The 25,325-nt window shown below is 46.3% G+C and overlaps 1 protein-coding gene across 1 annotated transcript in view; it reads right to left on the bottom strand.

The window, feature by feature from the left end:
- LOC132830952 (SRC kinase signaling inhibitor 1-like) overlaps nt 1-25,325 on the bottom strand; it is a 313,973-nt gene that overhangs the window by 7,295 nt on the left and 281,353 nt on the right. The window contains exons 18-23 of the mRNA XM_060848915.1: nt 19,258-19,409; nt 15,879-16,034; nt 14,878-14,991; nt 10,262-10,339; nt 6,035-7,666; nt 2,085-2,228 (exon numbers count right to left, since the gene is read on the bottom strand). Of these exons, the coding sequence (XP_060704898.1) occupies nt 2,085-2,228; nt 6,035-7,666; nt 10,262-10,339; nt 14,878-14,991; nt 15,879-16,034; nt 19,258-19,409 (2,276 nt within the window). The remainder of the gene's footprint in view (nt 1-2,084; nt 2,229-6,034; nt 7,667-10,261; nt 10,340-14,877; nt 14,992-15,878; nt 16,035-19,257; nt 19,410-25,325) is intronic.

Below are 25,325 nucleotides of genomic sequence, written 5' to 3'. Positions count from 1 at the left end.
CTGAGAGTCGGATGGTGGGTAGGCCATCCTCAGCGCTGTCACCCCAGGCAGGTAGGGGGAGGGTGTTGGGGAATCAGGACGGGCTGTCCTAGAGTGGTCAGAAGGTGTATCAGGGTAGACCAAGAACTGGAAGGGGCATGGGGTGGACCGAGAGTTAGAAGGTGCATAGGGGTGGGCTGCCTTAGAGTTACCGGAAGGTGGTAGGGATGGGTGGTTTGCTGGGTCGCCAGGGTGTCTGTAATATATGCACTGTTTTACTGTTGGGTTTATCGGGCTCTCTGTGATTGTTTACTGTTTCATTTTTGCTAATAAGGTGGGATTCAAGGTTCAATCTCGTTTCCCTCACAACTGTTTGGGCGGTGGGGTTTGTGATCTGGCTCGCTGCCCCTTTCCCCAGTAAATTGCTGTTTCTTGTATACAGTTTGTTCTTTGTTAGCTGTTTGTTGGTAACTTGTACTGTTTAATAAAATTTATAAAAACAGGGAATTCAGAATCTCCTCAGTCCAGGTGATTGACTCTGAGCTGGCTGGCTACAGCCGCGCACTGTGCACAAGTAAAGAATGGGTGATTTGGTGACGGGATACCAGCCTCGGGACAGTGATTTCACAGCCTAACTTCCTGAGCTGCCTCCATCATGGCTGCTCCTGATGGTTGCAATTTCAGCACTGGCCACAGCTCCCACTGGTGCTAAGATTGTTGGCTCTCCAATCAGCTGTCACCTCTTGGCAAGGAGCAGACCCTGTCTTGGAAAAGGTAGGAACCGCGAGGGCAGGCAGTTTACATGCAACATCAGCTAGGGGGCGAGAGTGTGCTGTCTCTGACTCTCTGGCTGGTGGACACGGCTTCCCCATAACATTCCAGTCCAAATACACTCTTGACCAAGTCTCATACAATTGTAACAAGGCTGCCTTACTGCTGTGTTCCAGTCCCCTGGAATGGATGAAAACTGCAAACAACTTGCAATGTTCCTTATATGAATATACCCAGACTCTCTGAACATCTACCAGAGCCACACAGAATGGGACAGACAAGGTGTTGGGTTAATTACAGGAATCTGTGTCTGCAGGGTAGGATTCTGAGGGAGGTAGTGACAGAGTGGTCACATTTACTGGTTGGACATGTTCCTGGAGGCTTGATCGAGTGATATTGCCTCCGGTTAGTGAAGTATGTAATCTTAATCAATGTGGGTGTGTCCTTGTATTTCCTCCAGATGGGAGGGAGAGCCCAGTGAACTGGACCAGGAAAGGTCAATGTGACTTTGGGGAGGGAGTGAGAGGTGGGGAAGGAAAGGGGAGAGAATGCAATGGTATTGGTAAAGGAATGAGGGACATCAGAGTAGATTTCCTCAGTGTGTTTATTTAAGACCAATAGTTCTCTCCAGAACCTTCCTTTGGTGTAAAAGAAATTCTAGGGTTAAAGAGAATGTGATGTTAGTAAGAGAGAAACAAAACTATTTCTTTAGAAGATCTTTTAACACAAAATAAAGATGTCTTGGCCATGGGATGGTTGTCAAGTGCTGTGCTGCCATCTTGTGGCAAGAATGATCAATTACTGCAGGTCCCTGTGGGAGACCAATCAGCGCACTGTGTTGGTGGAGTTATCCCAGTAGTTCCTTCTACCCCACTGGTGTGCAACTCTTTTCATCTTAATAACTTTCTTTTTAACATGTTCCACTGAGTCTGCTTTCTCCAAGGCAGGGAACCTCTGATTAACACAGTGAGCTGTTACAAACACACACTGCCCCCTCCATTAATCAGCAGCTTTCCTGCTTTACCAACTGCCAATTAATTATCTTTTTACACACCGGGGGGGAGGGAGTGAGGGATGGAGAGAGGGGAACAAGTGTAAGGGAGAGAGTTGAGAGTGAAAGGGGAGGGAGGGGTGAGGGCAAAGGGTGCAGGGACAGGACGGGAAGAGTGAGGTGCAAGGCTGGGGAGAGGGTGAGGGGGAAGGGTGACGGAGAGGGGAGAGGGGGAGGGGAGATTGCAGATGCACTGGTGCAGGAGGTGCAGCAGGGTCACCATCAATGAGTGTGAAGCCAGCTTTGATCAAAATGCTCACTTTGTTGTCTAGAAGTAAACTACCTGCTGGCTGCCTTGTTGGCTCTGTAGTCTTAGATACTCTTCTCGCTGTTTGTTATGTTTCAGTTTCTCGCTGCTGTGCGGTTGCTTGAGTTTTGGAGAAGCTGGAATTGTAATGCGGCTTTGCAGTGAGGGATTGCTCCCAGTCTAGAGCCAAGAGAAAACAGAATAAACAGACAGTCAGCACAGGACCACCTTGACTCCAGCCAGCTTTATGGCTCCTTCATTCCTTCTTCAAGACCATCTCCCAAGCCCCTTTCCAAACTCTGCGCGTCTCCCCCCGCCCCCCCCCCACTCCCTGCAACCTGAGCTCTCCCTTGACATAAACAAAGTCGTAGAGTCTTACAGTACAGAAACAGACCCTTCAGCCCAACTCATCCATGCTGGCTATATTCCCAAACTAGAGTCCCATTGGCCAGCATCTGGCCCTTCCTGTCCAGATGCCTTTTAAACATTGTAATTGTACCAGCCTCCACCACTTCCTCTGGCAGCTTGTTTCATACACACACCACCCTCTGGGTGAAACAGTTGCAACACCAAGGATACAAGCAAGAGGTCTGGAGGAAGGGAGGGGGTCAGAGAGTCTCGATGATTCCAGGTCCTACCCCAACACTGCGAGAGTCTGGGTGTGGGGCAAGGAACACTTCAGCTACTGCCTTCTTACTAATACTCCCCATATCCCCAGCAGCTCACCAACCCCACCCCACCCCCACACAACTCTGGTCTCCCCTAAATTCCCTATTCCACCATCACCCACATCACCATCTCCCCAATTACCCACCAGCACCCATCCCACCATCTCTCCCCATCTCCCTGAAATCTTCCATTGTCCTCATTCCCCTGATATCCCCCTTTACCCCACCCTGATACCCACCAGAGGCCCCTCCTCCACCCTCACCTCCCTCTGTGTACACAGGGAGCTGTGTATTTCAAGCACTTGGAAGTTTTGTTTTAAATCTGTGCCGAATTATTCTTCGAGTTTGGGAAAATGGGAGCCCTGTGCCTGGAACTTTAGACCCCCCCCCCCAGTCTCAGTATCTGACAGAGGGAGGTGATGACAGACCAGCGTCTGCACTGACATTGAGGGGCTGCATTCCCATAAACTCCTCAGGGTGTTGCCCTCAGACAGTTCTGGGTTTTCAAAGTGCAGTCACTGCAGAGCAAGATCCCACAAACCCCTGTGGGGTGACTCGCTGACTGGGCCGCTTACAGTGACAAGGGGTGAGGGGAGGAGACGTTTAGCCAGTGTTGGACTGGGGGAATGGACAAAGTCATACTTCACACAGAACCAGGTTATAGTCCAACAGGTTCATTTGAAATCTTTACCCGATGAAGGTAAATAAACCTGTTGGACTATAACCTAGCGATTTGTGATTTCTGAAATAGTGGACTGGAGCAACTGGGGGATTCAGCTGAAAATGCTGTCGGGTGTTTTGATTACTGGGACCTGAAGGAGAATACTTGTGACAGTGTAGTGATCACTGGGATCAGCGATCAGCTGTGTAGCCCAGGGCTCAGTCATTCCCCTGAGACTCCAGGGAAATGCCTACAGGACCCTGTGCCTGTGGTACACTGCCCCTCTCAGTGGACAGAACAGGTCCTGGAGGAGAGGAAGTCTCCCAGGTCCCTGGCCTAATATTTTATTTCTCAAACAAAAAGAGCTCTTTCTTTCTGCATGAGTCTTTTCAGGAGAAGCATCAAAATAAGAGAGCATGGTGCATTTTTTAACTTGTTCAGGGAATATGGGCTAGGCCAACATTTATTACCCATCTCAAATTGCCCCTTGAACTGGTTGGATTGGCAAAACCATTTCAGGTGTGGTTGTGAGGGTCTGTAATCACATGTAGGCCAGACTAGGTAAGGAAGGCAGATTTTCTTTTGTTTTAACGGCAACACTATTAAGAATAGCTTTTCATTCCAGATTTTCATTGATTCTAGGAAAGATACTGTTAAACTTGAAAGAGTTCAGAAAAGATTTACAAGGATGTTGCCAGGGCTGGAGGCTTTGAGCTGTAGGGAGAGGCTGCACAGGCTGGGGCTGTTTTCCCTGGATCGTCAGAGGCTGAGGGATAACCTTTTGAAAGTTTATAAAATCATGAGGGACATGATAGGGTAAATAGACAAAGTCTTTTCCTCATGGTAGGGGGAGTCCAAAACTAGAGGGCATTGGTTTAGGGTGAGGGAGGAAAAGTCCGGAGGGGCAAATTTTTCACACAGGGTGGTGCATGTATGGAATGAGCTGGTAGAGGAAGTGCTAGAGGCTGGTACAATTACAACATTTAAAAGGCATCTGGGTGGGCATATGAATAGGAAGGGTTTAGAGGGATATGGGCCAAGTGTAGGCAAATGGGACTAGATTAGGTTAGGATATCTGGATGAGTGGAAGGGTCTTGTTTCCGTGCTGTATCACTGAGTGAAAATTTACCATCTGCCCTGGAGGGATTTGAACCCATATCCGTAGCACATTAATATGGACTTTGTATTGTTAATCCAGTGATACAACCACCCCCTAAGTTGAGGTCATTGAAATCCCCCTAAGGGGAAAGGAATCTATTCCTGACCCTTGTCACCCAAAGTCCAAAACCCAAACTGGTCGGGAACTGTGACACTTTATATTTGATCCAACATGAGGGAGTGTACATGGAGTTCCACAGCGGCCTGAAATAACAACAGTAGCAGTTTCAAAAATCCTTCAGCCATCACACATAAAAATATTACTAGCTCCGAATTGACAGACACACAGAGACACACAGAGACACACAGAGACACACAGAGACACACAGAGACACACAGAGACACACAGAGACACACAGAGACACACAGAGACACACAGAGGCAAATACTGGAATTAGAATCTGAATTGTCTAGAAAAAGACCCCAGACCCAGACCAAAGGAATGAGAGAATCTGGTTTCTCATTGGATACCGAGCACCAAGATGTCCCACTCCTCACCATCACCCAAGATTAAACATAGGGTTATCTAGTTATCGACAAGTTACTTTTCAAATGGCTGTTTAAGAGATTGATCTAACAAGTTCTAATCTCGCAAGTCAAAGCCTACACATGCCTTTGAAGAACAGACTGTAATTAATCTCTCAAAGACCAAAGGGTTGAGAAAAATCAGAAAATAATTGTACATCAAGACACATTTTCTTCCAATCAGAGGGAGTGGATGCAGAAATGACATAGGAATGACATGCAGCAATTCTTCCCTTTGAGATTTAATAAAGACCCAAAACAGCAGTCACAAACAGCACCTCCGTTAGCAGCTGGAACCTGGGAATGTTTAGTCATTTCTGCATTATTGTCTCTGTCCTGCTGCAGTTTTCAGTGTTAAAGGGGCATTGCCTCCATTGTTTCTGACATTGTTAGGATCTATAACCCAAACTTGCAACAACATCTCATTGTCTTATCCCAGATGTAAATGATGATGCTTATTTCAACACCCTCCCTCAAAAAGACGTAATCGATTCGATCCTTCCCCAGAAAGGCAAAGCCCCTTTCAACTGCAGCAAGAATAAACTGCCAGACCAGGAGAGCACTCAATTCAGAGACCCTGAGAAATGCAACTTTAAAAAGATTAGCAGCACCCAAGAAGACACTTTTAATCAGCCTTACAAAAGCATCAGTGACAGTGAACAGATTCAGACAGATCTAGGATTAAGCGAGGAATCAGTTTAATGATCATCATCACCCCATGACACATACAGGATTCTGAAGGAATCAGACAGAAAATAAATCTAAATTGAGAAAAAGAAAGTCATTTGAGTTTCGCAGGCAGAGCAGACAGTGTAAGAAATGTGAGCAGTGGATCACAGTAGGATTCACAGTGAAGTGAATGACCGTGTGCATGGGTCAAACAGCCAGGAGCCAACAGGAGGAGATCGAGCTAAGGGTGAGGCCTAGAGGAAGCAGTGGGCAAAGTCTGCAAGGTAAAGATACAAAAATGGAACCTTTGCTTCTGTTGGTGGGAGCTGGGGCTTTGGGAGTAGGGCTGGCTTGACTTTCAAACTCAGAGACGGGCTCCTTAGTGAGCTGGACGTTTGGTCCATCAGGATTGGCACATCATCTTCCTTTTCAACATCAGGCTGGCAAGCAGCAGGACACTGCTCTTCACCAGATTCATTCACCTGGTCTCCACCAGACTCATCCACCTGCTCTCCACCGGGCTCGTCCACCTGCTCTCCACCGGGCTCGTCCACCTGCTCTCCACCGGGCTCACTGACGTCGGGGACAGTGAAACATTCTTTGGAAAATGTGAACTCACTGCTTGGGTGTTGGCTGATTTGGGTGATGGTGGATTCCAATTCTCTGATGGTCTCCTCCAGACTGTCCATTGTTTTGTACGTGCTGTTCTTGATTTCCTCTGACCTGGAATAGCCTGTGCTGGTGTTTTGTGTTTTCGAAGTCCTGCCCTGGTTCTGCTCGATCTGGTTGAGTTTGTATTTTTTCACCTCCATTTGTCTTTCACCTGTTACTTTGTTTATCTTCTCCTCCTCTTCATAAACAACTACTTGCAAGGTTTTCCGTCCAGTTTTTGATCCTGACTCAATGGCTTTTGTCAATGCGTTCAGCCGTTGCTTGGGAAACCGAATCTTAACATTCTTTGAGTTGTCATTTCCAGTTTCTGGGGATGTAACATTTGGAATGGAATGCAAAGCTTTCTCATCTGAAGCTGTGTCATCACCCTGTTTCAGATCTCCTTCTGACTCACTCACTGATGTGCAGTCGATTGACTCTTCCTTGGAAGGCTCATTGACTCCCTCAGAAACAGCAGACAACATCAACGTTGCCATTTGCTCTTCAACTGGGATTGAAGATGTTTGTGCTTGTTGACTGGAGGCTTTTTCACCCAACATTGTTTGAAATTCTTCATCATACTCTTCGAATACGGTTGACAATCTCTTGTAAGCTGTTTTGATGTCCATGGGTTCTTCAAATATGACAACAACTGGTTTACTGTCCAAAGAGACAAGGGGGCCTTTTCCGTTGGATAGACCTTCTGAGGGATTGAGAGAGGGATTTCCGGAGATGTCTTCCTTCACTGAGGAAACACTCCAGGTGTGTATATCCTCACCTTTCTCACTAACAATTTCCTGGACTTCCCTTCGGGATAAGGCCTGGATTTGGTTTTCTGTTATCATAAAAGCCACATTTTCTGCAGCATCTCCAATGCAAGGTGCTTCCCCAGTGGAAATCTCGGCTGCAGGGTTTTTGGGAATCTCTTCCAGGATTTCTTTTGCCTTGGGGTTTTCCTGGTCGGGAGGAGGGGACTGGGATCGAGTCTGGTCAGACTGCCTTAGAGCAGCTTCAATCATCATGAACTCTTCCAACACGATCCCAGACGGCACAAACTGTGCCCAGGCCTCGGAGCTGGGCACAGTAAGTTGACCCTGCAGTGAGACAGAGCCCAGGCCCCTTCCAGCTGTCTCTCCATTCTCCATGTTGCTGTCGTGAGTGGCAGTTGGTGCAGTTCCCTCTTGCTCCATGACTTCAACAGTAGGAGGACAAGACCCAGATGTCAGCTCAGTAAACACAATCTGAGGGAGCTGTGATGGACTTGGGGAACATGGGACATCTATTTCCTACAGATGCAAATGTGGATAACACACAAAGAAATAAATGAATAGTGAATCATTAATTCCAAGTAATTATCCTCAGCTTCTGCACTCACAGCTGTGATGGTATACATTGCTAGCCCCATTAACAACCTATAGTGGAAGGATGATTAATTGAAATCTGCAGGTAATCAGATCTCAAATATCTCCAAATGAACGGCACAAAAATCTGATATACAACAAACAGAGAAAGAAATGCACAAACCATAAGAAAATCCAGTGAAATTAACTGGGTGAAAGTGTGGAATAATGTAGCAAAATCTCTTTAACAATTCCAAATTGGTAATTGGAAGGCAGATAAATCAGCTGACGTGGTAGTGAAAGGGATTTAGATTTCCTCCTTCTCTTGCTTTTTCCTTCCCTATAAAATGTCCTGATGGATAATGTTGAACTGATCGGAGCAGAGTCTGGTATCGAGGGAGAGGAGGATTGCTACATGGATTAAACATTGTTCCCAGAGGTCCAAGGAAGGGGGCTCCCTGACGTTGTGCAGGAGCTGAGTGGGATCCGCAGAAAGTTATTCTTCACAAGCTGGGCTCGATTTCTCCCTTGAAGGGTTTTCTCGAGGTTTGGGAACTACAGTCTGCAGGGATTAAACACCAAACTCGACCTAAAATGGAGGCTCAACTTCAAAGCCACCCTCCCCCTGGAGAGCTCCTGTTTTCTGGCTTACCTCTGTTTAAACTAGAGTGGGCAGCTTGGAGGTTGAGTTATTGATTCTGAACTCCAATCTCAATGTCTGGTTTTGTGGGGTACAGGTCATCACTGCTTTCCCCAGTTCTCTGCCCTCTATTCCATAACCTTTGTGCACCTCCCCAATTCTGGCCTCTCTTTCTGCAGTGGCTGTGCCTTCAGCTGCCGGATCTCGAATTCTGGGATTTTCTTTCTAAACCTCTCCGTCTCTTTACCCCTCTTTCTCTTTCTAAGATGTCCCTTTAAAACCTGGCCAATTGATCAAGTTTTCGGCCAATTAACCTTTAACTCCTTTTGGGAATTTGGTATTGCATTTTGCTCTCGGGAAGCACCTAAGGAATGCTCTGCCAAGGTGCTACATGAATGCAAATCATTGTTATTTTCTGAGAATTTCACGATAGATTTGAAATGCTTCCTAACTGCTTATCTGGAAATGTGTCAGAAGTTTACATAAGACACATGTAGCATCAGAGGATTTTAAGGAAATCTGCAAATGTTTCTCTTGTTACTGGCAATCCAGAGGATGCATTGGGTTATGGAAGTAGATGCCACCCATAAAGTGAGTTACAGGGAAGGGGAGTGTGACCCTTAAGGGAAATACACGTTTCACATAACACTATCATTATCATTGACAAATGCAAATAGAGAAAACCAGGTGAGATTAAACCAAGTCAGTGCAGACTTGATGGGCCGAAGGGCTGCATGATTCTAACAATGGATTGGACTGAAGATTGTGAAGGATTCTCAACGTTAATTTTAATTTTTCCAATTGGAATAATGAGCAAGTTAAATTGTTTCTGCGATGTGAATTGATTTTCAAAGTAGATGACAGGGTTAGAATTACAGACATAATGGCCTGAATGGCCACCTTCCAGGCTGGAACAATTCTCTACGCTTTGAAACAATTTATATTCATCACAACAGGTTGAAAATATTCTAATGGGGGATATCTCACAATCCAATGATTATTTGGTTGAACAGGAAGTGCTGGAGGGCAATTCTTTGAGTCAAAACATGAATCCAGTCGCTTTTGGACAGAGGTTCGGATCTGAAATGGTGATCTGCTGTATTCAGAAAGATACCTTGGCTCTTTCCTGAAACAGTGTGTGGAGTCATGTGCACTGGGCACATCGCACCAATGCATTCCCCAGACACATGGACCTGTCTGCTGCACATGACAAGATCTCAGTGTTTTGGTATAATGGCCTCTCTGTTGGGGAGGTGTGATTAAAGTTGCCAGCTGTTTGCAGTTGCAGCCTGTCTTGGTCTAGCTCAGTGGAGGTTGGTTTAGCTTGGTTGGATGGAGTGCTGTGATGCAGATACAACAGCGGAGTTTCAATTCGTGCACCAGCTGTGGTTACCATGATGGACACTTCCCCTGTCCCAAGGTGTAGTGACCCTCAGGTTAAACCACCCACCAATAATCTCTGTCTCTAATGAGAGAACAACCCTAGGGAAACTTTAGTCTGACTCAACACAATTCACAGCTGATCCATGGACTAACACCTAAATCTACTCAATATCCCAAACCATTAGTACATGCCACATCCACACCCATCCCCAGGTCCGAAACAGTTTGATTATTCTGAATGCAAGTTTTATTGGACACGTTGACCGAACTTTTTTTTGGAATTTAATGGCCTGTAATTACAGATTTCTATTCTCCAGTATTTTTAAATTTTCTCTTGTAGTTTGTGCCTAAAACTGCCCACAATCCAATTCTCCAACATTAATGTTGCTCAAACCTAACAATCGGCCATTTCACAGCTGGAGTGATTATTTCAAAACAAAGATAGCTGCCTCTCTCTTGCTTAACCAGTCCGACTGGGAAACACTCCCACCCATCGGCAACGCTTCCTCATTACTTACCCACTCTGTAGCCAGGTTACCAGGAAGGACATCCTCTGAGGCTTCAGTTTCTTCTGGATATGGGATGCCACCTGAATCCTGATGGGACATGTTTACAGGATTATTGCCTTCAGATTGAACACTGCCTGCTGACTGTGAGGAGAATCTGCTGGGAGTCCTGCACACTCCAGGAGCAGACTCCCAGATGGTTCAGCCCTGCCTCTAGCCCAGAGCAACTCCATCCTGGGGATCTTGTGGGGGTTAGACAGTGAACTTCAAAACAGGGGAGAGGAGGTGGCATTTCAGTTGGATTTTGCCTTAGGAGGGACGCAAAGATTTATCGCCAGGTTTGAGGAGCTGATAATTTCAGATTCTGCCATTTTCCCAGATCCCTCCTGCACTTACCAACACAAAGCAGCACTCAGGACAGCAATTTGACTCAATGTTTAAAATTATTGCTCTTGTTTTCAAATCATAGGAACATGGGAAATGGAAGCAGGAGTAGGCCATTCGGCCCCTTGAGCCTACGCTCCTGTTCATGGCTGACCTTCTACCTTGAACTATATTTTTGCACTGACTTATCCTATTCCTTGCCATCATAACTATTTACAAATCAATTCTAAACATCCGCAGTGGATAAGCCTTCACAACTGCTGGGGTTAGGCAACCCCAAAGATTCAAGTCCTTCTGAATGAAGAAACTTCTCCTCGTCTCGGTTTTAAATAGTTTACCCCTAATTCTGAAACTATGCACCTCCTCCCATCCAATCAACGGGAAACATTCTTCCTGCATCTCTACTGTTGAACTCCAGTGCAATGCTTCCATGTGGATCACCACTTATTCTCCTAACCTCTAGAGAATACAGGTGGAGTCTCCTCGATCACTTCTCATTAGAGAAATGCCCGCAACTCAAATTGTTGCTGCATTCCCAGTATGGTAGATATATTATAGAAACAGGCCCTTCGGTCCAACTCGTCCATGCCAACCAGATATCCCAACCCAAACTTGTCCCACCTGCCAGCACCCGGCCCATGTTCCTCCAAACCCTTCCTATTCATATACTCATCCAGATGCCTTTTAAATGTTGTAATTGTACCAGCCTCCACCACTTCCTCTGGCAGCTCATTCCATACACGTACCACCCTCTGTGTGAAAACGTTGCAACTCAAGTCCCTTTTAAAATTTTCCACTCTCACCCTAAACCTCTCGTACTGGACTCCCCCAACCCAGGGAAAAGACCTTGTCTATTGACAATATCCACGCCCCTCATGATGTTATAAACCTTTACTCACTCCTGGCGATGGGACCAAACTGTACACAGTATGCCAGGTGCTGTCTCGGAGTCTCTATACTTTTGCAGTGAGATACCTTTTCTCTTGTACTCCAATCCATCTGTAATAGAGGCCAACAGACCATCTGCCTTCCCCACTGTTATTGCAGCTAATTGTTAGCTTTTAGTGACTCAGAACAGAGACACCCAAGTCCTTTAGCATTAATAATTCCCAATCTCGCACCATTTAGGAAATACTCTTTCCGACAAAAGTCATGTTTTTCCGTCTTGCTGCCCACCAAAGGAGCCCATGTACATCTGTCATGTTCTTTTTCACTCACTCACTCGGTCTAAATCCTCTTGAATGTTCTCTGTGCATCTCCTCACAACTCACATTCCCATCTACTTTTGTGTCATCCACAAACTTGAAAGAACATTGTATTTAAAATGTTTCATCCAGATTGTCGGTGTAGAGGGAGAGCAGCTGGGTCCAGGCACTGACCCCTGAGGCAGCCCAGCAGTCACAGCCTGACCCCCAGTTATTCCTGCTCTTATTAATCTGTCTATTAATTAATCCTCACTGCAGGACCGTGTTGTGTTAGATCAAATCTTGCCAAGGCTTCACCCCCTCCTCATCCTTGTAAAATACTCAAGTTCTCCACATGAATCAATGCCAAATTGCTCTCCTGGAAGGCACTGTGGGGTGGTTTACTCCAGTAGGACAATGACAGCCGAAGTGCCATTATTTAGCTCACATCCCTCTGTGCCAGCAAACGTCACAACTCGACTGGACATTTGAAGGATTAGACTGATGCATGTAACTGTGCTAGAATGGGGTGTTCTTATGCTGTATATTCATGGAAATGAACATGAGAAAAAGCTATCCAGTTCTCAATGAATTAGTCACTAACAAAATCAACAACCCTTACAACTTTCAGAAAATAACGGTAAACGTTTCAAACTATTTTCTGAAGTTCTCGATTTTAAGTGCAGTGAATATTGACACTGTGTTGGACAATAATCTACAGCTGGAGATGTGAATTGCTTGTTGAATTCACAGTCTGAACTCCCAACTGAATCTGCAGCAGGGTCTCCTGATAACAGTGGCATTATTCCTTTAGCACTGGCTGGAGGGTGTGTAATATCAATCCCAGTCAGTCAGTTATAGCAGTGCAGTCTCTGGGTGTACAGTAATTGGTGAAAGAGGTTCCCTAACAGCTCCATACTAGTCAGCTGGGGGTCACTGGACTGAAGTTAATGCTAGCAGTGTACACTCCACAGGACAAACCTACCCAGGGCTGTTTATAGGGACCCCTAATCTGTTCTATGCTCACCAGGCTATTAGTGGCCAGGTGTTGGGACCCCAATTTCTAACAAGGCACCAATCCTGCATCCAACCTGACCAAGTGCAATTTGTTGGGGGTTGGGGGGGGGGGGTTGGAGTTGTCACCAGCTGCTGGAGATGCAGCCAGACAGAGGCACCATCGGGAGAACAGACCTCGGATTGAAAGTAGGGAGAAGTGGGGTGGGCGGGGGGGGGGGGGGGGGGGGGGGGGGGGGTGTTTCCATTCACTGGGACCCATCGGGCAGATAAGGTGTAGGGATTGGCGACAGTGAGGGGGTGCTCCCCCATCATTATTACACCCACAGTCTGCTTCCAAAGTTGCAAAGTTGGGTTCACAGTGGATTAGAAACATTGACCTGCCCCCAGCGAGTCCAGGAGTTAGACTGACAAGTGATCAAACCCAATTCCCTCCCCGGGAGAAACGCACGTTCACTCAACATGGTCAGGTATTAATCCCTCCCCCGTTACAGATTGGACATTCGAGTTGATTAAAAGCCCAACCAAGAGAAACCGAGAGGGAGACTCCATTGATCAAACTATTGTGATTGGCCGAAGTGACTGATGATGTTTGTGAAGCCAAGCTTCTCTTGGTAACGATTGTCACGGGAACCACTTCACATAAACTTCAGTTCCACTGAACCACCTCCAGTGGAGCTGCTCTTAATTCTAAGCCAAGCAAGTGTTACATAACCTCGACATCTATTAACAGCGATTAGTGTGTGGACAGAGCACACACATCAAATACAGACAGAACAGGTTTATACCAGAGCCTTGGGAATAAAGGAAAAGGCTAGTGAAAGATTGTTGGATGTAGTGAAAAGGTAGCAGAGGTACAGTCAGAGAGGGCAAGAAAACAAAACAAGGTGATGGGAAACATCTCCATTTAGAATCCGATGGTATGGGATTGTGGTGCCATATTGGCATGGCAACATGCTGTGCCATCAAGTGGGCAGGCTCATGCCCCTCCCAGTTTTACACGTTGCTGATTAGTTCCAGAGGACAGGATGGGGAGGAAGCCCAATCAGGCAGTTTCCAGCCTGACTGAAGGAGATGTTGAGCTGCTGCTGGGACTGTAGCAGAAATGTTAACTTAACAGGGAGCAGAGTGAAGGAAAGAAGTGATCAAAATAAATGACTTTAAAATAGCAAAGTATTCCTGGGGTTTGATGGTGAAAGAGTTGGCTTTTGTGAAGTTCTGAACTTAGAATGCAGAACTTTAGTTTGTAAATCTCTTCCTGCCCAAGACTAACTGGCACTGACCGTATTGGAGCCAGAGACATCAGTCTGGTTCATCCTGAGATAGCAGTGCTGTTGGCTGAGAGTGTAGCCAGCCCTAAAGGGAAGGAGTTAATGTTTTTAGGATCCAGTGAGATCAGAATCCAGACAGATTCGACCAAGGGCTCGCCTCCAGAGTGCAATGGAAGCTAAAGGACACTGACACCACGACAAGAGAGACTGGAAAATGCAGACAGGTTGAGGGGCTGAATCACTGACTATTCTCCAACTTTCTCCACAGAATGGATTGGAGATTTAACTTTGTAACATAGTGGAATCAGAGTCATTTGGCTGCAAGAGTACAGAGAGTGCAGCTGCTGAGCGACACATGACTAAGCGGCTCCACGAGGGAGCTGGGCATGTAGGTGACTGCTCCACAGACACAAGTGCAGCTGCTTCGGAAGATTTCAGGCTATAAGGCTGCTTCAGAAGCAAGGTGCTAATCTTCAGGCACACACAGGCATCTCTCAGCTGCTTGATAACATGCTGCAGCAATTAATAAACAGGCAGAGCCTCAGTCAACACAAATTCCATGCTGCCAGGGTGACTGACCAGCTGTTGGGTTGGTGCCAACTCTACATTCCAAGTGCTCGGTTGGCATCGAAGGTTTGGTGAGAAGGTTCATAGTGAAGAGGCAAAAGAGTAAAGTAAGTGAGCGGGAGGTGCGAGCAGCAGTGGTTAGTCAGGGAGGTGGAAGCAGGCTAGTTAGAGAAGTGCTCAGAAGAATTTTGAAGCCACAAGGCTTTACCTTTAGTCGTCTGCTTGGTAGGGAAACCCTGCAAGGTCTAGGATCTGGAGTGGGGAAAGCAGCCATCCCCTGGTCGTTTGAGCCTGTGAAAGGCACAGAGTTTCTCTGAAAAACCTAATGGGACCAGAAATTGGGAAGAAAGATAAAAGACATTGCGTAAAGTACAAGTTTTCTCTTCTCTGAAAGACCACCAACGAATAGATTATTTAAGGTCAAAATAAGGACAATCTGCAAATTGAAAACTGGGAGATTTGTAAATGTAATGGGTTACACTACAGAACCACACAGAGTGAATGTGTGTGGAATCCACGGGAACCCAGTGGATGTGTAAGTGGACTCATTGTGGACCCTGGAGGATTTGGGAGGAATGAGCTGTAGGTCCAACTGAACTAAAACATGAGGAGTATAACAAAACGTCACCCCGGGCCTGGTCTATCAGAACCGTTTTGCCAGTCATGTGTAATATTCACGTGAGCAACAAGTCGAGAAGTATCAGAGCCCTGGGAATTCCATCAGGGTCCATGTGCCCAGTCACATTGCCGAGCTGAGCTGAGCTGGGCCGAGCTGGGCTGAGCCGAGTTGAACTGGGCCGAGCTGGGCTGAGCTGGGCCGAGCTGGGCTGAGCTGAGCTGGGCTGGGCCGAGCTGGGCTGAGCTGATGTCACAGTGCGGCTGGAAACACACCGAGCTCAAACCAAGCGTTCGTCACAAGTGAATGACAAACAGTTGCAGATGTATTCAGTGAGGAACACTGCTTCTGAAGCCAGTTAAGTGATCAAACATCAATATCATTTAATAGTCAGTCACTTGCCTGTTCATTAATTTGGAGTAAGTGCCAACTTGTAATCAACAAACAATTGAAGCGATGACCTAACTTCCAGCACACATTGGACTTTGCTGCGTCACCCAACATTTGAGGAAATAAATTGCTCCCAAGACAAGCTTCAGTGATCGCACTCCCTCTGCCCTGAAGTAATAGCAGAATTAATCCAAAACACAAACCTCCAGTTCAGCCATGATCCTATTCTCTTCATCTTCATCATCACGAACAGCTGATGCTACAATCGGTGGTGGTGTTGACGGAGGCTTGGCCTCAGACATGGTCCTTCGCAGCTTGACATGTGGTCTTGGTGCATCAGTTTCATCAGAGTCAGCTTTCTGGGAAAGGCAGGAAAGGGAGCCTTTACTGACAGTATTTCCTCCATTATACACAAGCACAGTCCCTGGTGAAATGAGCTTCTCCAGGGGGCATTACATTTTTCTTCTGAGGAGCTTGCATTTATTTTTCAATTGAAAGAAACATCCCAAGGTGCATCACGGGAATGTAACCAAATAATAATTACAACATCGACCGTGCTTCAAAAGTATTATATTGGCTGCACAGCATTTTGGGACATACTGAAGTGATGAAAGGTGCTAGATAAATTCAAGTTTGTTCTTTATTGAGGGTCACATCAGATTTCACATGGATGATGATGCTAACAGTCTAAACTTGCTAATACTCAAGGAGGAGTTGTAGACGTTTATTCTTTAACATTAATTTGCAGAAGCTCCAGGGGCAAGCAGTCACCTCTCTGTTTGCTGAGTTTAAGATGATCAGTTGCTACTTCATCAGTAAAGAAGACAGTCATCAGCAACATGCAGCATTGTCTGTGTCCTTCCATAACTACACTAGGGGTTATGGAATCCCTCACTGTGTAGACTCCATGCCTTGTTCTGTTTAACAGAGAGCACTCTTGTCAAGGGAGATCAAATCCCACCAGTCAACAGACAGGGTTCGTCACAAAATATTTGTCAGTGATTCCTGTGTCTCCCATTCTTGGGTCTCCTGGTGAATTCTGCAGCTTTAGGGGACACTAAACTGGAAGGCAGGCAGGAAGTGGTTTGAACAGGCCAAAGAGTGAGCAGCAGTGTCTAGTGTTTCACTATTTAGGAGGCGTTAGTTATTTGGTGGGTTGGTAATCCACTGGAACTTGGCAATACAGTAAGCAATTCAGTGCTGTCTCTCTCAATCCCTAACTAGAAAAAGGGTAAAGTCATCACAGTCTTGGAATACCATTGGGCTGCTCTGTCATTACAAAGAGATAACCGGAGGGTCACTGTGCCTCAGGCGAGGGGAGAGGTTGAGAAAGAGGCTCCTTCATGGTGACCTCAGCTGGTGGGGGTGGGGGGAGGGGGAGGTGGGGGGTGGGGGTGGGGGGGGTGGAGTGGGATAGTTGAACCCAAATGCTGTTGGCACAACACTGCTGTCCAGCAGACTGAGCTAAACAACCTGCTGTTTTTACAGTCCACCTGAAGCCAGCCTCTGAAACAGGGCAGGGGATTCTGAGGATTATATAACCAGAAATACAGCTGGGTATTTGTATTAATGATCTCAAAGAAATAGGTTGAAATCCCACCACAGCAACTGGGGAGTTTAAATACAGCTGTGAATAACAATGGATTTTAAAAAAGAACTTTCTAACATTCATAATGGAAACCATTGCTTTATTGTCAATAACAACCTTTTTTTAAATTAATTCTGGGAATGTAGATGTCACTGGCTGGGCCCAGCATTTAGTGCCTGTCCGTAGTTGCCCCTTGAGAAGGTGGGGGTGAGCTGCCTTCTTGAACCACTGCAGTCCATGTGCTGTAGGTAGACTCACAATGCCCTCAGGAGGGAATTCCAGGATTTTGACCCAGTGACAGTGAAGGAACGGTGATATATTTCCAAGTCAGGATGGTGAGGGGCTCAGAGGGGAACTTGCAGGAGGTGGTGTTCCCCAGTATCTGTTGCTTCAACGCCCTTACTGTATCCTGTAAAGCCTAATAGTGACTCCAAACCCCCAGTGATGTGATTGGCTTTGAATGACCCACTGACACAGCCATTTATATCAGGATAGGCGAGACAGGTTAGTCCAGCCTGTGACACTGCTTCCTAAATACTCAGCTCAAAGCAAATTAGAAATATTGCTTTTCTGGGAAATCTTCCAGGAAGCAGCAATATTCCTGCTCCCACACACATGGTCAAATTGTGCTGACCCACAGACACAGCACAAACCTTCACTTGGCTCTTGGTTACAAGGACAGGGGTGAAGGGAGAGTCTCAGGGCAAACAGGAATCGCACCGAATGGTCCAGCTCAAACTGAAGGGGCTCATTACATTTCAGAACCTCAACAAGAGCCAAGGGAGGTTATTCAGAGTAACTTTCGCTAATGGAGACGAGACTCAATGAAGGGCTCACTGAGCAGGAACAACATCGAGTAACCACAAAGCAGATTCCAGGCTAGCTCCTATTCACTGGGGAGGCTTTTAACTCCAGAGTCAGATACAGCTCCAATCACAGCGATGCCCTTTCAGGCAACAGCAGTCACCTGTAGTACATCAGCAAGGTTAAAAACAAGGACTGCAGATGCTGGAAACCAGAGTCTAGATTAGAGTGGTGCTGGAAAAGCACAGCAGGTCAGGTAGCATCCGAGGAGCAGGAAAATCAACATTCCTGATGAAGGTCTTTTGCCTGAAACATCGATCCTCCTGCTCCTCAGATGCTACCTGACCTGCTGTGCTTTTCCAGCACCACTCTAATCTCAACTATAGTACAGCAGCAGACCATTCAGCACAAAGTGTGTGTACTAACCTTCATACCCCACAGGAGATGCCACATGTTCCAGTTCCTTTATCCTAGCCTCTCAATCTCTTTTCCTTTCCCTTTCCCTTGTCCATGTTACCTAATTCCTTTCCAAAGTAGACTTTGTCTCAGCCACTCCCCCTGGTAGTGAGCTTCACTCTCCGAATAAAGAAGTTTTTCCTGATTTCTAGATTAGATTTATTGCCACTTGTTGTTTATAAATCCTTGTTTTGTTTTAAGATTAGATTCTCTACAGTATGGAAACAGGCCCTTCGGCCCAGCCAGTCCACACTGACCCTCCGAAGAGTAACCCACCCAGACCCATTCCCCTACCCTATATTTACCCCTGACTAATGCACCAAACACTACAGAGCAATTTAGCATGGCCAATTCACCTAACCTGCACATCTTTGTGATTGTGCAATGAAACACACACAGACTCGGGGAGAATGTGCAAACTCCACACAGATACACACCCGAGGCTGGAATTGAACCCGGGTTCCTGGTGCTGTGAGGCAGCAGTGCTAACCACTGAGCTACCGGTGCTGTCCAAAGGTGCATTAGTAGGGGGTAAATAAAGGGTGGAGGCAGTGGATCTGGGTGGGTTGCTGTTCAGAGGGTCAGTGTGGACTTGTTGGGCTGAAGGGAAATTATTTTTGAAATAAATAGCCACTGAGCCACCGTGCCGCCCCATGTTAAAGGGACACTCACATCATGAAAACTGTTTATCAAACACCTTTTCCCTCTGAGGCCTTTCTCCCTTTGAGACTTACTTTGAGGGTTGATTCTTTTTTGTTTGTGACGATGACCTCCCCCGTTCTTCCTGTGGTCAGTCCATGAGACGATGGGAAACTGCGTCGGGGAGGAGGTGGAGGTGGCGATTTGGAGGGTTTCTCTGTTCGATATTTGTGGACTGTCAACTCCTCTGTAAAACAAACTGGCCTGTTAACTGGTTAATATGAGGCACGAATTTATCCTCCATCCACCCCAGCGCCCACTCACCATGGACAAGAGTCAATAGGAATTTCACTCTAAGCTGATTGAGGAATAACTGGCTTTCCACAACAATCCAAGAGATCAATTGTGTTAAGGGACTCTCTACAGACAGACGTTTCTGTGGCCAGCAGCGAAAAAGCAGAATGGTGTGTTGTTTCCCTGGTGCCAGGATCAAGGATGTCTCAGAGAGGGTGCAGAATGTTCTCACGGGGGAGAGAGGCCAGCAAGAGGTCATTGTCCACATTGGAACCAATGACATAGGAAGGGAAAAGGTTGAGACTCTGAAGGGAGATTACAGAGAGTTAGGCAGAAATTTAAAAAGGAGGTCCTTGAGAGTAATAATATCTGGATTACTCCCAGTGCTCCGAGCTACTGAGGGGGCAGGAATAGCAGGATAGAGCAGATGAATGCATGGCTGAGGAGCTGGTGTAGAACATAGAACATAGAACAATACAGCACAGAACAGGCCCTTCGGCCCACGATGTTGTGCCGAACATTTGTCCTAGCTTAAGCACCTATCCATGTACCTAACCAATGATTCTGACTCTGCCACTCCCACAGGCAGCACATTCCATGCCCCACCACTCTCTGGGTAAAGAACCTACCTCTGACATCCCCCCTATACCTTCCACCCTTCACCTTAAATTTATGTCCCATTGTAACACTCTGTTGTACCCGGGGAAAAAGTCTCTGATTGTCTACTCTATCTACTCCCCTGATCATCTTATAAACCTCTGTCAAGTCACCCCTCATCCTTCGCCATTCCAATGAGAAAAGGCCGAGAACTCTCAACCTATCCTCATACGACCTATTCTCCATTCTAGGCAACATCCTGGTAAATCTCCTCTGCACCCTCTCCAAAGCTTCCACATCTTTCCTAAAATGAGGCGACCAGAAATGCACACAGCACTCCAAATATGGCCTTACCAAGGTCCTGTACAGCTGCAACATCACCTCATGACTCTTGAATTCAATCCCTCTGCTAATGAACGCAAATACACCATAGGCCTTCTTACAAGCTCTATTCACTTGAGTGGCAACTTTCAAAGAGCTATGAACATAGACCCCAAGATCCCTCTGCTCCTCCACCTTACTAAGAGCACTACTGTTGACCCTGTATTCCGCATTCTTATTTGTCCTTCCAAAATGGACAACCTCACACTTGACAGGGTTGAACTCCATCTGCCACTCCTCAGCCCAGCTCTGCATCATATCTAAGTCCCTTTGCAGCCAACAACAGCCCTCCTCACTATCCACAACTCCACCAATCTTCGTATCGTCCGCAAATTTACTGACCCACCCTTCGACTCCCTCTTCCAAGTCATTAATAAAAATTACAAACAGCAGAGGACCCAGAAGTGATCCCTGCGGAACTCCACTTGTAACTGGGCTCCAGGCTGAATATTTACCATCTACCTCCACTCTGACTTCGACCGGTTAACTAGTTCTATATCCGACTGGCTAAATTTCCCACTATCCCATGCCTCCTGACTTTCCCATAAGCCTACCATGACGAACCTTATCATATGCCTTACTAAAATCCATGTACACTGCATCCACTGCTCTACCCTCATCCACATGCTTGGTCACCTCCTCAAAGAATTCAATAAGACCTGTAAGGCAAGACCTACCCCTCACAAATCCATGTTGGCTGTCCCTATTCAAGCAGTGTCTTTCCAGATACTCATAAATCCTATCCCTCAGTACCCTTTCCATTACTTTGCCTACCACCGAATTAAGACTAACTGACCTGTCATTCCCAGGGTTATCCCTATTCCCTTTTTTGAATAGGGACACAACATTCGCCACTCTCCATTCCCCTGGTACCACCCCATTGACAGTGAAGACGAAATTATCATTGCCAACCGCTCGGCAATTTCCTCTCTTGCTTCCCACATAATCCTAGGATATATCCTGTCAGGGCTGAAAATGTGCTGCTGGTTAAAGAACAGCAGGTCAGGCAGCATCCAAGGAACAGGAAATTCGATGTTTCGGGCCAGAGCCCTTCATCAGGAATGAGGAGAGGGTGCCAGGCAGACTAAGATAAAAGGTAGGGAGGAGGGACTTGGGGGAGGGGCGATGGAGATGTGATAAGTGGAAGGAGGTCAAGGTGAGGGTGATAGGCCAGATTGGGGTGGGGCAGAGAGGTCAGGAAGAGGATTGCAGGTTAGGAAGGCGGTGCTGAGTTCAAGGGAATCGACTGAGACAAGGTGGGGGGAGGGGAAATGAGGAAACTGGAGAAATCTGAGTTCGTCCCTTGTGGTTGGAGGGTTCCCAGGCGGAAGATGAGGCGCTCCTCCTCCAACCGTCGTGTTGTTATGTTCTGGTGATGGAGGAGTCCAAGGACCTGCATGTCTTCGGTGGAGTGGGAGGGAGAGTTAAAGTGTTGAGCCACGGGGTGGTTGGGTTGGTTGGTCAGGCCCGGGGGACTTGTCTATCCTCAAGTTTTTCAAAATGCCCAACACATCTTCCTTCCTAACAAGTATCTCCTCTAGCTTACCAGTCCGTTTCATACTCTCCTCTCCAACAATACGGTCCCTCTTATTTGTAAATACTATGGTGTATGGAAGAAGGATTCACATTTTTGGATCATTGGAATCTCTTTTGGGGTAGAAGTGACCTGTACAAGAAGGACAGATTGCACCTAAATTGGAAGGGGACTAATATACTGGCAGGGAGATTTGCTAGAGCTGCTCGGGAGGATTTAAACTAGTAAGATGGGCGGGGGGGGGGGGGAACCCAGGGAGTTAGTGAGGAAAGAGATCGATCTGAGATGGGTACAGCTGAGAACAGAAGTGAGTCAAACAGTCAGGGCAGGCAGGGACAAGGTAGGACTAATAAATTAAACTGCATTCATTTCAATGCAAGGGGCCTAACAGGGAAGGCAGATGAACTCAGGGCATGGTTAGCAACATGGGACTGGGATATCATAGCAATTACGGAAACATGGCTCAGGGATGGGCAGGACTGGCAGGTTAATGTTCCAGGATACAAATGCTCCAGGAAGGATAGAAAGGGAGGCAAGAGAGGAGAGGGAGTGTCATTTTTGATAAGGGATAGCATTACAGCTGTGCTGAGGGAAATACATCCAGGGAAGTTATTTGGGTGGAACTGAGAAATAAGGAAGGAATGATAACCTTATTGGGACTGTATTATAGACCTCCTAATAGAGGGAAATTGAGAAACAAACTTGTAAGGATATCTCAGCTATCTGTAAGAATAATAGGTAGGGGATTTTAACTTTCCAAACAGACTGGGACTGCCATAATGTTAAGGGTTTAGATGGAGAGGAATTTGTTAAGTGTGTACAAGACAATTTTCTGATTCAGTATGTGGATGTACCTACTAGAGAAGGTGCAAAACTTGACCTACTCTCGGGAAATAAGGCAGGGCAGGTGACTGAGGTGTCAGTGGGGGAGCACTTTGGGGCCAGCGACCATAATTCTATTAGATTTAAAATAATGATGGAAAAGGAAGGCCAGATCTAAAAGTTGAAGTTCTAAATTGGAGAAAGGCCAATTTTGACAGTATTAGGCAAGAACTTTCGAAAGCTGATTGGAGGCAGATGTTCGCAGGTAAAGGGACGGCTGGAAAATGGGAAGCCTTCAGAAATGAGATAATGAGAATCCAGAGAAAGTATATTCCTGTCAGGGTGAAAGGGAAGGCTGGTAGATATAGGGAATGCTGCATGACTAAAGAAATTGAGGGTTTGGTTAAGAAAAAGAAGGAAGCATGTGTAAGGTGTAGACAGGATAGATTAAGTGAATCCTTAGAAGAGTATAAAAGAAGTAGGAATGTACTTAAGAGGGAAGTCAGAGGGGCAAAAAGGGGACATGAGATAGCTTTGGCAAATAGAATTAAGGAGAATCCAAAGAGCTTTTACAAATACATTAAGGCCAAAAGGATAACTAAGGAGAGAAGAGGGCCCCTCAAAGATCAGCAAGGCGGCCTTTGTGTGGAGCCATAGAAAATGAGGGAGATACTAAATGCGTATTTTGCATCAGTTTTTACTGTGGAAAAGGATATGGAAGATATAGACTGTATGGAAATAGATGGTGACATCTTGCAAAATGCCCATATTACAGAGGAGGAAATGTTGGATGTATTGAAACAGGTAAAGGTGGATAAATCTCCAGGACCTGATCAGGTGTACCCGAGAACTCTGTGGGAAGCTAGGCCTCTTGCTGAGTTATTTGTATCATCGATAGTCACAGGTGAGGTGCCAGAAGGCTGGAGGTTGGCAAACGTGGTGCCACTGTTTAAGAAGGGTAGCAAGGACAAGCCAGGGAACTATAGACCAGTGAGCCTGACCTCAGTGGTGGGCAAGTTGTTGGAGGGAATCCTGAGGACAAGATGTACATGTATTTGGAAAGGCAAGGACTGATTCACGATAGTCAACATTGCTTTGTGCGTGGGAAATCATGTCTCACAAACTTGATTGAGTTTTTGAGGAAGTAACAAAGAGGATTGATGACGGCAGAGTGGTAGATGTGATCTATGTGGACTTCAGTAAGGTGTTCGACAAGGTTCCCATGGGAGACTGATTAACAAGGTTAGATCTCACGGAATACAGGGAGAACTCGCCATTTGGATACAGAACTGGCTCAAAGGCAGAAGACAGAAGGTGGTGGTAGAGGGTTGTTTTTCAGACTGGAGGCCTGTGACCAGTGGAATCCCACAAGGATCGGTGCTGGGTCCTCTACTTTTTGTCATTTATATAAATGATTTGGATGTGAGCATAAGAGATACAGTTAGTAAGTTTGCAGATGACACCAAAATTGGAGGTGTAGTGGACAGCGAAGAAGATTACCTCAGATTACAACAGGATCTGGACCAGGTGGGCCAATGGGCTGAGAAGTGGCAGATAGAGTTTAATTCAGATAAAAGCGAGGTGCTGCATTTTGGGAAAGCAAATCTTAGCAGGACTTATACACTTAATGGTAAGGTCCTAGGGAGTGTTGCTGAACAAAGAGACCTTGAAGTGCAGGTTCATAGCTCCTTAAAAGTACAGTTGCAGGTAGATAGGTTAGTGAAGAAGGCGTTTGGTATGCTTTCCTTTATTGGTCAGAGTATTGAGTACAGGAGGTGGGAGGTCATGTTGCGACTGTACAGGACATTGGTTAGACCACGGTTGGAATATTGCGTGCAATTCTGGTCTCCTTCCTATTGGAAAGACGTTGTGAAACTTGAAAGGATTCAGAAAAGATTTACAAGGATGTTGCCAGGGTTGGAGGATATGAGCTATAGGGAGAGGCTGAACAGGCTGGGGCTGCTTTCCCTGGAGTGTCAGCGGCTGAGGGATGACCTTATAGAAGTTTACAAAATTATGAGGGGCATGGATAGGGTAAATAGACAAAGTCTTTTCCCTGGAGTCGGGGAGTCCAGAACTAGAGGGCATAAGTTTAGGGTGAGAGGGGAAGATATAAAAGAGACCTACGGGGCAACTTTTTCACACAGAGGGTGGTACGTGTATGGAACGAGCTGCCAGAGGCAGTGGTGGAGGCTGGTACAATTGCAACATTTAAGAGGCTTTTGGATGGGTATATGAATAGGAAGGGTTTGGATGGATACGGGTCAGGTGCTGGCAGGTGGGACTAGATTGGGTTGGAATATCTGGTCGGCATGGATGGGTTGGACCGAAGGGTCTGTTTCCATGTTGCACATCTCTATGACTCTAATAAAGCAGTAGGAGGCCATTTGGCCCATCAGGACTGTGCCGGCTGTCTGCAAGATCAACTCAGTTCACTCCCATTCTTTTGTCCTTTCATCTGAGCCTTGCAAATTTTATTTTTTCAGATAATTCTCCAATTCCATTCAGAAAGATAGAACAGAATCCACCTTCACC

Source organism: Hemiscyllium ocellatum, chromosome 32 (assembly GCF_020745735.1).
Source record: "Hemiscyllium ocellatum isolate sHemOce1 chromosome 32, sHemOce1.pat.X.cur, whole genome shotgun sequence".
In the NCBI taxonomy this organism is placed as follows: domain Eukaryota; kingdom Metazoa; phylum Chordata; class Chondrichthyes; order Orectolobiformes; family Hemiscylliidae; genus Hemiscyllium; species Hemiscyllium ocellatum.
This window is presented reverse-complemented; position numbering and strand designations above follow the sequence as displayed.